General features: G+C 38.8%; 1 protein-coding gene across 1 annotated transcript in view; it reads left to right on the top strand.

Moving 5' to 3' along the window:
- MYZAP (myocardial zonula adherens protein) overlaps positions 1 to 12,586 on the top strand; it is a 45,426-nt gene that overhangs the window by 26,383 nt on the left and 6,457 nt on the right. The window contains exons 9-10 of the mRNA XM_075713965.1: positions 1,346 to 1,431; positions 4,180 to 4,285. Coding sequence (XP_075570080.1) covers positions 1,346 to 1,431; positions 4,180 to 4,285 — 192 coding nt within the window. The remainder of the gene's footprint in view (positions 1 to 1,345; positions 1,432 to 4,179; positions 4,286 to 12,586) is intronic.

A 12,586-nucleotide genomic window follows, 5' to 3' on the forward strand; every position in this document is an offset into this window, starting at 1 on the left:
TCCTGCCTTTCCTTCTTCTCTTTTATGGACTCATCTGAGTTTTGCCCTGGAGCAGAGTAGTCAGATTATTATTATTTTAATGTATTGTTAAGCCTAAGAGTATCACAGTACCTCTCCTTGCATAGTACACTGCATCTGAATCTCATTTGTTGAACCTTTTCACATATCTGAAAAAGCTTTTTATCTTCTCAGACAGTTACAGTGAAATTTCTTCTTTGTTTTCTGGTGTCATTCACCTAACTGAGAATGAATGTTATTGTTTAGTCCTTAGACTGAATAGTGTCTCTCCAAACTGTATAAGAGCAGCCCTTCCAAAAGACTGCAATGCTCTTGGATGTATTTTGGCATTTCTTATTTCACTCAATAGCAGGCATCTCATTATCTTTAAAGATCTGTGCCTTGCTATCTAAAATACAGAAGCAGAGAGCATTCTAGTAAGTGGAGGGAATATGATCTTCTGTTCTTACAAGTGAAGTGGTTTTTCACCAAATTTAGTTTTGTATAGTCAATATTTGTTACTGAGAAATAGATTTTTATAAGCCAGTCTCGTTGGCTTGACTGGGTAGTCCAATGTGCATTTGTATTGAGCCTCTTTTGCCTAATGCTTGTAAATCTATTAGTAGAATTAGTGATTACAGTGAGAAATCATTCAGCTTTATATGCCCCTTTAGTAGCTCCATTAACTTTGTCTGTGCTTTAGCCTACAACTTCTAAGTATTATGCAGCGAATATAGGATTACAATATAGTTCTTAAGTACAGATGAGTTTCTTCATGTTGGTTATTTAATTTGCTCTTATCTGGCTGATACTGCAGAGTAAAACCGAATGCCTCTTAAATTCCCATTAAAGTGGATAGCAGATTCCTCTGTTAATCTGTGTTGACTCAGTCCCCAAGTCCTCATAGATCTTCATGAGTGCTGTGCTGGTGGATACCTAAAAACCAGGAATATTTGGCGAAGAAAATAGATCAATACCTTTATCAATACCTTTTATCTCAGCCTTGGATTGAGAGATCTTTTTGGAGGGATAACATGGAAAATTTGATATTTATGTAGTTAAAGATTGTGATGACTCATCTTTTTATTCAAGAAATTCAGTTTGAAGTACAACCATCTATGTTCGAATAGGAAACGGAAAACTCTGATCTTATTTCCATGCATAGCTGGGAATTTGATTTTTATTATTATGCATTCTGTGTTCCTTGGCTATAGGAAGTGCATGAATTTTGTTTAATCAGTTTCTATTTTAATTTCACAAATGATCTTTTGAATTGCAATGAAATATGGTTTGTGAAGCCTTTACATTTTGACATATGGAGAACTGAAGGATAACATCTCTTGTTTAGGAACGTCACCAGCTGCAAAAACAACTCGAATTAAATGAAATACAAATATCTGGAGCAAAATCTGAAAACAACTCTGACAGTGAAAGGTGAGATATGTCTTGTCTGTGGAACTTCTAGTATTGCTAGGAAACTTTAAGGGTGAGTTGGCTTGTTTTTGAAGACACCTGAATTTTACTTTTTCTAACTTGAAAGCTGCAGTCTGGTAGGGATTGTCCATCTGAATGTGACTTTATTTACATACAAAATATCAAGAGGATTAATTTTTGCAACAAAAAACACTTTCATGCATCTTTCTCAAAGTTGTTTGCAAACATGCAGAATACATTTTAGATGGAACAAGTTGTGACATATTTGTGGATTGCATTTTTCTTAAATCTGCGTTCCCAAATTCAGCACAGAATGATCCTAAGTATGAATACTTCCATTATCTCCTTCCAGATTGCTCAACACAGCTTTAAAAGAAAAGACATTCTGTGTCCTATATTAAGCTGTAGGACATCCCCTTTGAAAAGATGAACTCTTGAAGAGAGCAAGAGTTTTGCATATAACTGTCAGAGGTGTCTTTTTTTTTTTTTTTTTTTTTTTTTTATAAAAGAGGAAAAGCAGGGAATGTATTTGAGGCTTGGAGGGGCAGGTCCACACATGTGATGCACGTTAACGTATGCACATGAACAAAATGAAGGTGTGGAAGAAATCTGTCATGCAGCATCACAGTGCCGAAATAAGCTATGAAGTTATCTGTGGAAAGTGAGGGTGATGTTATTGGCAGTGAGACCTCTGTTCTTGAAAGCACGAGGCTTAGAAGAAAGATCTGGTGGTGTGGTGGCACCTGGATGTGCTGTTTCTGCCCACAGGTGGTATGTGCATCTGTTACTACTACTTTGAGACTGACAGAGCACCATGACCAGGCAAAAGAAAGCTTCAAGCAAAGCCAGAGGCAAAGTTTCAAGAGAAATCTATCCAGCACTGAGATAATGTAACTGCTGTTGGAGTAAAAATTGCATCCACCGCTTAAAGGTTTATATGACACTACTTGAGTGGGTAAAGAGGAATTACAAGCAGAGACTGAATAATTGTGCTTGATTGCTACTTATATTTCTGTGGCATCCAGAAATTCAGTTTTAAGATTTTGGCATCCCACTGTTCTGTAGGAAGTGTAAACATAAAAGGAGGTCCCTGCCGAGAGCATCTCACTGCCTAGTTGTATTGATCTGTGACCAGCTTATCTGGTTTCAGGGTAATAACGTCTTTTCACAGCAGCTTGTTAAAATAATAATTTAAAGTGAACAGATGTTGCATACAAAAAGTAATTATCCTTCATTTCCATATTCTTTTCTTCCTTTACCTCTGGATAACACATACTCTTCTCGCTTCAGTGTATCCTGCCCTGTCCATTCAGCATGAAAATTTATGCTGCAGTAAAAAGGGTAAAGGCAATGTTCAGACAGGAATTTGTGCAATGCAAGCAAGCACACAGTTGCAAGCTATGTGATGCAAGCAATGAATCTGTGTTCAGATGCTAAAGTCTGTTCTTAAGTTCTTTTCACCTCTCTGTAGCCGAGCAGACACTTGAGCTCCACTAGAGGAAGGACCTCTGTTCCCTTACTGCCTTGCTATCAGTGCTTAAAATTCTGAATCTTTCAATGAGAGACCAAATATGTGTTACAATTGCAATCAAAATGTAAATTGCAGTTTTGTGAGACCTTAATATTCAGGATTGAAAAACCTGCAGGAATGCCTTGGTTTTTGAGTCCTTGTCAAAGTGCTGCAGTTACAGTTCTGTAGAGTACTTCACTGTTAATAGAGACTCTTTCTGGGAGGAAACAGCATACAATTCAGTCATTCATTGGAATCATGTCATACAGTTTGCCATCTGCTGCTTTGCCTTAGAATGGTTGTTCTATTTGCAGCTTCAACAGTTTCTTCTGCTGTGCAGAGACCAAGATGAAAAAAGCCTTTTTGTCTTTGATTCCCCTCCTCCACTTCTCAAATTCTGTCCGGTCCCGAACCTAGGAGTACAGAAGTTTATTTTGTAAGCAAGCGATTGCTTTCTTTGAGGAATTTCAAGAATTGTACATTAAGATAAAAATGGAGACTCCCATGGCCAACATGCCAAAAACTTATTAAAAAGATTCCCTCCTGTCTCTTTGCAGATTCTAAAACTACTTTTCTAGCAAGCTTTCAAACCAACTTGTGGCAGGAGTTCTGTGGGTGTTCAACTTCTGTGTTAAACAGATTTGAGGAAATGTAGACGCTATCTAAAGAGTTATACATACAAACTTAAAACAGGCGCAACAATTCCTGCTGACTGTTGATGAGTTAATGCTACTCCAGTTAGCATTCTGCTACTGTTGGCAGCTATGCCAAATCCTTGACTCAAGGCTTCTGTGTAGTAGGAGAGCTTTTAAAAGCACATCAGCACATGTGCTTCCTGGCTTTTATTTAGTATGTATTTCCAAAAAGTTTGCAGGTGGTAATAAGTCAGGATAAATATGTCTTTCTGATGATAAAGATCTAGTTGTCTAAATGCCTTTCAAAGAAAAACAGACAGCTTAAGGAGATGATCTTTGTCACATTGCTTAATTGTCAGCACTTCAGGCTCTGAGTAAGCACACCAGTATGCAAGACAAAGGTGAGTTGACTTGGGTGGAGACAGCCACTTGGACTAAAAGACTACCATTAAAATGTACTTTGGACAAACTGACATCTCTCAGTGGAATTTGACTTGCCTACCTCTTGACCTACTCTTCCTGATTTATGGTGGGATTGTGGGTGTTGTTCTTGTTTTGCTTATACTGCATAGCTCCCCACTTAATTCTTCCATGTTCTGCTAGGTCACAGCATTTGGAGGAGGTAGCAGCTAGCCTAAGAGAACGAATCAAACATCTGGATGATATGGTCCACTGCCAACAGAAGAAAGTCAAGCACATGGTTGAGGAGGTGAGATCTAGTAAAACAATTCTGAGTCTTTTGGGAACACTGATTCTTTTTGTGCATAATCCAAGGAGAGCTCTGTTCTGTGTGCAATTTCTGTATGCCACCTTAGTTACAAACACAATGGAAGATGAGCTAAGCATCTGGAGCTAATGAAGCAGAAAGACTAGGTGAAAGCAGTTTAATCCAGAGGCTGTGGGTTATATGCTGTGATTTATAGACTGACGCTAATTCTGGAACTCTTTGTGGTAGCCCAGGAAATACAACATACAACTTGCAACTTAATTTGAAGCATTCAGAGGATAACTGCAGAAACAATGCAACCTAGTCATTGAGTGTCTCCTTCTTGTACAGAAGTGGAAGGCAAAAACTGCCCTTTAATTTTTTTTTTTTTTTTTTTTAATGTGGTTCCTCACAGAAATAGGGGGGCAAACACAGTTTTTCACCACTCACCTTTTTTATCCTAGTCTTGGGACATCATCTTAGCTGATATAATTTCCTGTAAAATTTTAAGTGGCTTTCTGCTGGAAGGCTGCTTGAAGTGACAGGCTACCTACATGCCAAGAAACTGTTTAGCAGTTGGAAGGCTGTGATTGCAAACATTTCTGTTTCTCCGAGTGGATGAAAGAATGACATGGGAAATCAGTAAATTAAGTTTAAACTGGAGATTTACAAAGCAGACTGACAGGACTATTACACTGAGCCTTGCCATTGCACAGAGGATAGGCATTCATGAAATATCTTTTATTTGTATTTGGACATCACATGTGCACAAAATTCAATGTTTGGAAACCATTCTAACCTAAGGCATTCTTTCTGCATTCAAAATGTGCTATTATAGGATTTCTGATTAGACATGGAGTTTTTCCATTTTTATCAAGGTTGTGTGGGGTTTTTTTAATATATATGTAGATCTCTTACATTTTTATATATATATATATTTACCTATATCTGTTTTGTTTTATAAGGTTCTGATGTAGTCCTGGTGTATGATCAGATGTGTGATACTAAGTGTGTTTTACACAGAGGGATGCAAAAGTTTCTATGTCTTTGCATTAAAGTTCTTCTGTCATATCATCAGCGTAGAAGACTGGTATAAAGTCTTGAGGTTTTGTTTCTAGTTCAGTTTGCCATTTTCACTGTTTTCAAGCATCATAGTGGGTGGTCTAAAACTGAACTAACAATCTTTATACCATGGTATTCTATTAAGGAAAACTTCTCCAGTCTAATAATCCAATCCACCTAATTAATGGATTATGGGAACAATTATTTAATCTGTTTTGTATCTCTGTAAGCCAACCATCGTATTATGAGCTTTTTTCTTGTTCTAACTGAAAGTTCTAAAGGACTTGTCACTTTGTGATACATGTGGCCACCCAGATGATTCTAGTAATATATAACAGAATGGTGGCCTAAGCTTTGCCTTTTATTACTAAATATATTTTAAACTGCTCAATGTAACTTGACCTCTAGTGGGCTGCACTGGTATAACAAATACTTTCAGTTCCGTGGAGTATTTTGGCAAAAACATGTATAGAGCTTGGGCCAATGATTATTATTTCATAAATACTAGGTTTAATGGGTGAATTTAGCTTGCTGATTCCTTGTAATGTATCTCAGCTGGTACCTTCATATACACCGAAAGTCCTTCTAGATCTTTTGGTTATCCTATTTAACAAGTAGAATGTCAGATGACCAACCCACTACTTAGCTGTCAAATATGACTGCTTTTAATTGATGTCTGACTACCTGCTTTTCAAAATCAGTTAAATCTCTCTACAAATCCTTGACTGCCATTTAGCCACAGGGAATATATTTTTGCTCTCTCCTTTAGTCTTCATGTGTTTTTAGTTTTTCTTTTAATTCCATTTCCTTGAGAACTGCATGAATGCACATAGACCTGTAGCTACCCAGTATTTTCACTAGTGAGCTAACTAAAGACTCCTGTAACAGAGGTTTGATAAGGTCAGATGGTACCAAGTACATTAGGCACTTAATGTTCTTTTTAATTTTATGCTATCCGTGGTTTGTGTTTGTACTGCGTTTGAGGAAATATGCACATTATAGTTGGCATGCACTATTTTAAACTAGACCCTTTTAATTAAAGGCCTAGAAATAGCAGCTTTAATAGTACAGAGTAGCTGTCCACCACTGGGGAAGATAAAAAGCACTGCAGATGTGTATGCCCTGAGCTATCCACGCACGTGGTATTTTTCCTGATTTTGTGCTCCTCTCTACGTAAATATTAGAAAAGTATTTTTAGGCTCACTTTAAGCAACACATACTAACTATGTCATAGAAGCTGAGAAATCGGCAACAAAAATACTTCTTAGAACGTAGGCTGTTGAAAAGGGATGCTATCTGAAGAGTCTGTTCTGGAATTAAGTTAGAAACTAGGGAGCAGCAGCAGTAAATATACTTTCTAGAGTAAATAGGGAAGATTTTGTAATTGCGCTACTACTTAAGTCCCAGAAAATGTGTTCATCAGGGTATATTTGAATGCATGTCTTCTCTACATTAAATTTAATCAAATGCAGAATGTAATAGCTAGGAATGTCTAGAAAGGTGTCATGAAAACCTGCCATGTTACTCGTTATTGCAATACTTTCATGGCTGGTGAACACCCTAACATTCCATTTTAGGGTTTATGATAGGTATTATAATAATCAATAACTTGCATTTAAATATCATCGAGAAAGAAAGAATGATCAAAGTAGCTAGAAAGCCAGCTTTCTGAAACGCTTAGCTTCTCTGTTGTATGATAATAGACTGAGGACAGGCTAACCTGTGAAACTCAGAAGAGAAATGTAAAGAAAGTAAATAGTCAAAATTGTCAGCAGTGCTTTTGTTAGAAGCTGAAACAAAGCTACTGTATGAACTAGGTGAGAATGATGGCTAAGCCTATGCTTGCTTGACTACAGGATGAGCTTTATTTAGTATTAATCTTGGTATATTTGGACACAGTTCTGAAGTATAAATGAGGGGTTTATTCTTTCAGTGTAAACCACAATGGGTTTATGCTGTTATCATCTCTGAATTAGACAAAGTGCAGCTACAGAAATGAACATCATTTCAAAGGGGTGTTGAACAAACAAGATATGCTGCTTCAAACTCATATGGAGAACTGTCAAAATTGAACAAGTACTGAGATGAATCTGCTGGCTGAAAAATCACAAAATAGATTGCCCTTCAGGCCTTTTTAGGGAAAGATGATAGATTATTTGCAAGTGACAGATGCAGGGCATTCTGTAAAAGAACAGCAAGCAGTCAGGAGGAAGTGAAAGAGAAGCTTTATAGTGGAGTTTTGTGATGCAGTAGGCAGGTCTAACACCTCTAGTGCTGTTTTAATGACATTTAAAAATGTGTTAGGAGGCTGTGGTCAGTCCTAATCTAGGCATGCATGAAAGGGGATCCTGGCAGCAAAGCACCAAATGTAGGAGGCCATGGAGGAAAAGAGTACTAAAACCTTCCTTTTAACAGGACCCATCTTGTTGGTACTGAATGCAGTAGATATGTGACCTGTGGAATTGAGCCCAGGCAGAGAAGGACAATCACAGTTCAATGTGCTTATACTCCTTAGCGAAGAAATCATTTGCTTCTAATTTTTTTCTCTGAAAATAAATCCTTCCATCTCAGGCATTAATAGAACATTTTTCAACTTGACCTAGTCAAACCAGTCATAAATTAGATAGGAGAATGGAAAATAACTTTCAGAAGAAAATAAATGGAAGAAATAAATGGAAGTTTGCTGGAGTCGGTGACCTTCAACATCGCTGTGTTAGATCCCATGCATGCCCATTTTTCAGCCTCATAGGGATTCTCTGCTGTGAGAGCCAAGATCGCAGCCCATTAGAGCACCAGATGAGCAGGAAGTTATCCTGCATAGTCTTAAAGCCTCATGTTCTTGTTAGATAGAGACTGCAGATGATTTAAGGCTGACAGATTTATTTGTGTGTTGAACTTGTTTGTTAAACCTATTTGTTCCCTGCTTAGTGCTGGCAGTTGAAAGTACAGGACCTGCATTTGGCAGGTGTGTAGAAACCCAGCCCTGTTCTCATACTATTTGTACAGAGCAGGCTTTCAAAAAAAGAGTGAGAAGAGGCAGGTGGCCAGAGTGGGTCACCCAGAGCTCAGTGGTGGAATCTGAACATTAATAATGGTAGACTCGAGTAGCTTAATTTTTTTTTTTTTTCTTGGCCCTTGCCTTTGTAGCCATCTTAAAGTATGGCTGGACAGAGAGAGACTTTCAAAGACAATCAAGAAGCCAGTTTGATCAGAGGAAGAATTTGGAGGGAGACTCACAGCATGAAAGATGGAAGCATGCAAACTTCAGGCCCTTCCACTAAGGAGTTTCCAATGCAGAGACAGAATTGGGCAGGCAGATGCAGGCCCGGAGACCCTACGGGAGGGCATGGGAAGCTGCTACCACATTGTTTCTTTCAGGGTTGAAATTGCTCTTGTTCTGTGAGAGGGGTGAAAGCTTGTCTTTTAAGTTATCTATTCAATATGGTCAATCAGTTTATCCTGTCTGTGCTAGTGTAGGAGATGGGAGAGAGTTTAATGTAAGATAAAGCTAAAAGTCTTCAAATGAAATAGGAAACATTGATTTTACATCAGCAACAGAAGTATTTCTGGGCTTGATCTCAATTTCAAACCTTGAGAGATTTAAGAGAGCTTTAGTTTTGAGATTTGTGCAATTAACATGGAAATGGATTGCAGTTTCATGGCACAATAAGCTTATTTTATATGTAATATTGTTTCATTGTTGAGAAAAGGGAAGGAAATGAGCATTTATGTTTTGTAAGCAAGGCAAGTGGGTTGATGCAGATACAGGGAGCTGTTCTGAAGGGGACTGAGAAGAGAAAAGGATATTTGATTCCATGCCAAGAAATTATCTACAGAACTCAGATTTCACATGAAATTCCCCTAACTACTGAATTGAACTGTCTCTAGGTCATGGCCCATGAGCTGTTCTCCAGCTTTAGTCTCAGATTCGTTGGATAATAAATGGTGACCAAACACCAGGGAGAAGCTGTATCCTGTTCTGTTGTGGAAGACACTTGCATGAAAGGACAAAGTGCTAATGAGCAAATGATATCCCAGATACAGAAGATACTTTGTATTGCACAAATGGGGAATAAAGAAGAAATTTTCCCACTGAAGACTACTTAACCAGCTGAAAACTGCTGTATCAAGATACTCCAACTCCAGATCTATAGCAAAATATCCCAGTTTTAATATGGAAGTACGGTTTCAATTTTAGGTCAAGTGAAAGAAGCCAAACAGAAGCAGAGGGGATGAGAAGATGGAATTACCAGCCACAGACAGATGCCAAATTTTTACTAACCAAAATCTGCATACCTACAGTAAAAAAAAAAACAAAACAACAAAACACACAACAACAAATGTAGAAAGAGAAACCCACCTTGGGAGCTTGGAGGTAGAAGATAAATGGCAGAACATAAATAACTCGCCACTCCCCCAGTTCAAGTGTTTGGCATGCCTCAGTGGATTTGAGCAATACAGTATATTGCTTATCTATTGGCAGAAGTAGAATCACTACTGGTATTTGGTGAGAGTGTTTATACATGCATAGCATCAGCTCTTTCAGCTGGGAATTGCCTGGCCAAGTCATTAATTAGAAAACTTGCACATTACTAAGGTAGTTCTTAATAAGGTGTGTTGAACTGTTAGACAATGTGCCAATGTTTATAACTCATTAGGACATCTTGGCCCTGTGGGCCTGCTTTAGCAATAGACGTACATCAAAGACTGGTGTAATGTGTTCATACAGCTCATTAATTTAGGAAGGTCTCTAAGTTGGTGCATTAACTTCAATCAATCAGTTGTTACTTTTTCTTTAAATACAGTATGAGTTTTAAAATACAAGAAGTATTGAGTGGTCACTCAAGTGATTTAAGGAGGATTAAAAGGCAAAGGTGCTCATTCCTATTTACTGTATTACATTCCCTGAAAAAATTTCAACACTCTTGTCTAGCCTCTGATAAATACCACTTAAGGTCCAGTGAAATATTGGACTGAGTAAAATCCTGTTTTCCTTGTACAGCAATTACCTCTGATAGTTCAGGCTGATGTTGCAATGTCTTGTCTGTCTTGTTTTGTATCATATAGTATGTGTTTGTCCTGTGTTCAGTCATATTTATGACCGGTTTGTTCATGTGTCTGTATCAGTGTTACAAATGCCCAATCCATTAATGGTAGATGAATAAGGAAAATATGAGATACTTGAATAATGTATAATACTTAAATATATTAACACTGTCATGTTCTGATACATATTTTAAACTAATGGATGATAATATAAAGTGGTAAATGTTGACTGAGTTTACCTAACAGCTGGATCTGTTCCAATCCAGTAGATCACTGTATATTTCAAGCCTCCAGAACTGTGTCTGAGTACACAGAATAAAACAAAGTTTGCTGCTTCAGACTTTCTTTATAAAGGCTCTACAACTGGACATGAACTTTAATTCTTTTTAAGATGCTTTTTCTCTGTGCTTTAATTGCTTTGTAATTCTGTTGACTTCCCTTCTAATATCACTACTTGCATCTCCAGCATTTCTTTAGAGACTCTTTCTTTTAGGTCTTGCAATTCTCCTCCTGACTGTTCTTCTTAGGTGTTCTATCCATGAGATCAATTTAATGCTGTTGACTCGTACGTCTAGCTTTCCATGTTACTGAAACAAAGTTTAGTTGCTTGGTTGCTTGGAGAAATTCAGAAGGGCAGCTCTTCCTAGAAAGTATTTAGACAGTCCATTCAAGTAGCATGACAATTTTGTTTGGTATTTGAGGAGATGTACTGGAGATTCTATAAGGTGCACTAGTGAGAAAGAAACAGATCTTCACTCATGGGATGGACAGGAACAATTTAATTTTCTGGGAGTTGCTGCAGGATAAAGTGACAGTCTGGAGGTTGAGGGACTTTGAGAGAAATGACCTCAAGGTTTCAGAAGGAGACAAAAGCATAGAGGTGGTAACAGCAATAGGACTGAATAAAGGAGGAGAGAGCTTGAAAAGAAGTGCTGTGGCCATATTAATCCTGAGCCAGTGGATAAATTCAGGATGATTCACATTGCGCGTGGGCCCTTACATGCTGTTTCAGATCATTGGAAATTGCAGTGGGTATGTGAAATGCATGCTGCGCGCCCAACACAATCTGCAGAGAACTTCATGGGTCCTGCCATGACAGGGAGAGATCAGGTGCCCTTCCTGTGCCCGACAGCCAAATGCCGGGGATTGCAGTGGAGTGGCCAAAGGGCTGAGCTCACGTGCCCCCTGCCGTGTTGGCCTGTCGCCAGACCCAGAGCTCCTGAGCAGCATTGTGCGTGCTGAGCGACTGAGACAAGGAGTTCATCTCTCCGAGTTGTTACAGCACTGGGGGGGAATGCGCTCTGCTCCCCAGCCCCTGGGGTGGCCTAGGAGCGTGGGATGCCCCTCAGTTGCTGGCAGACCAGATAAATTACAAACTGTAGCTTGGGCCTTGTAGCTCTTCCCTTCTCAGTGTTGGAATAGCCAGATGTCTCCCAACAGGAAAAGGGAAAGCAAGAGCAATGAATACAGTGGCATGGGGGAGGTAAGAGAGAATGGAGTGATAGGAAAAAGGGGGGTGGTGTGGCCCAGGGTTGCTAAATTCACATTTTTACTGTTAGCCAAACTGTTTTGAAATGAATGAGTGGGTCTTTAATGTAAAATGATATTGCTAAGTAGGTTGCCAGTTTTGTTTGCTTAATGTGGATGTGAAAGTTATAAACATACTGGTAGAAACGTGGAGGGAAAAGATGGCTAGTCAGTCTAACAATGCAAGTCAGGTCAAGAGGTAAGTGCTAGGGAAAGTCTGTCTGGGCACTGCTAGAGAAATTTGGAAGAGTGGAGGCTGAAGGATGTAGCTGAACAGTGCTTGTAGAAAATGATGGAGAAATTTGAGAGGGTAGTTGTGCAAAAGCCAGATTTGGGAGCAAGTTGCTGAGTTGGCAGTGAGCTGAAACGCTAAAGTCTGCAGACACAGCAAGGATGAGGTATATTATAGGCCTTGGGCATTGAGCAAAGAAAATGTAGGAACATCTTGGTGATGATTTTGTCCTGGAGTCAGTCCAGAAGTGACTCAGATCCAAGAGTCAGTCCGTGGAAGGTGAGAGTCTTTGGCTAGCACTGATTTGTTTCTGACCCTAGACTATTCTGGCCTTCAGTTGGGCCTTCAGTTCAGGATGGTGTTTGACCTGTCTTGCTTCTCCTTTCCTTCTCCTTACCTTATATTCAACCAAAAGTAAAAATCTATTGCTCTGTCAC

This window comes from Pelecanus crispus, chromosome 7 (genome assembly GCF_030463565.1).
Source record: "Pelecanus crispus isolate bPelCri1 chromosome 7, bPelCri1.pri, whole genome shotgun sequence".
Taxonomy (NCBI): domain Eukaryota; kingdom Metazoa; phylum Chordata; class Aves; order Pelecaniformes; family Pelecanidae; genus Pelecanus; species Pelecanus crispus.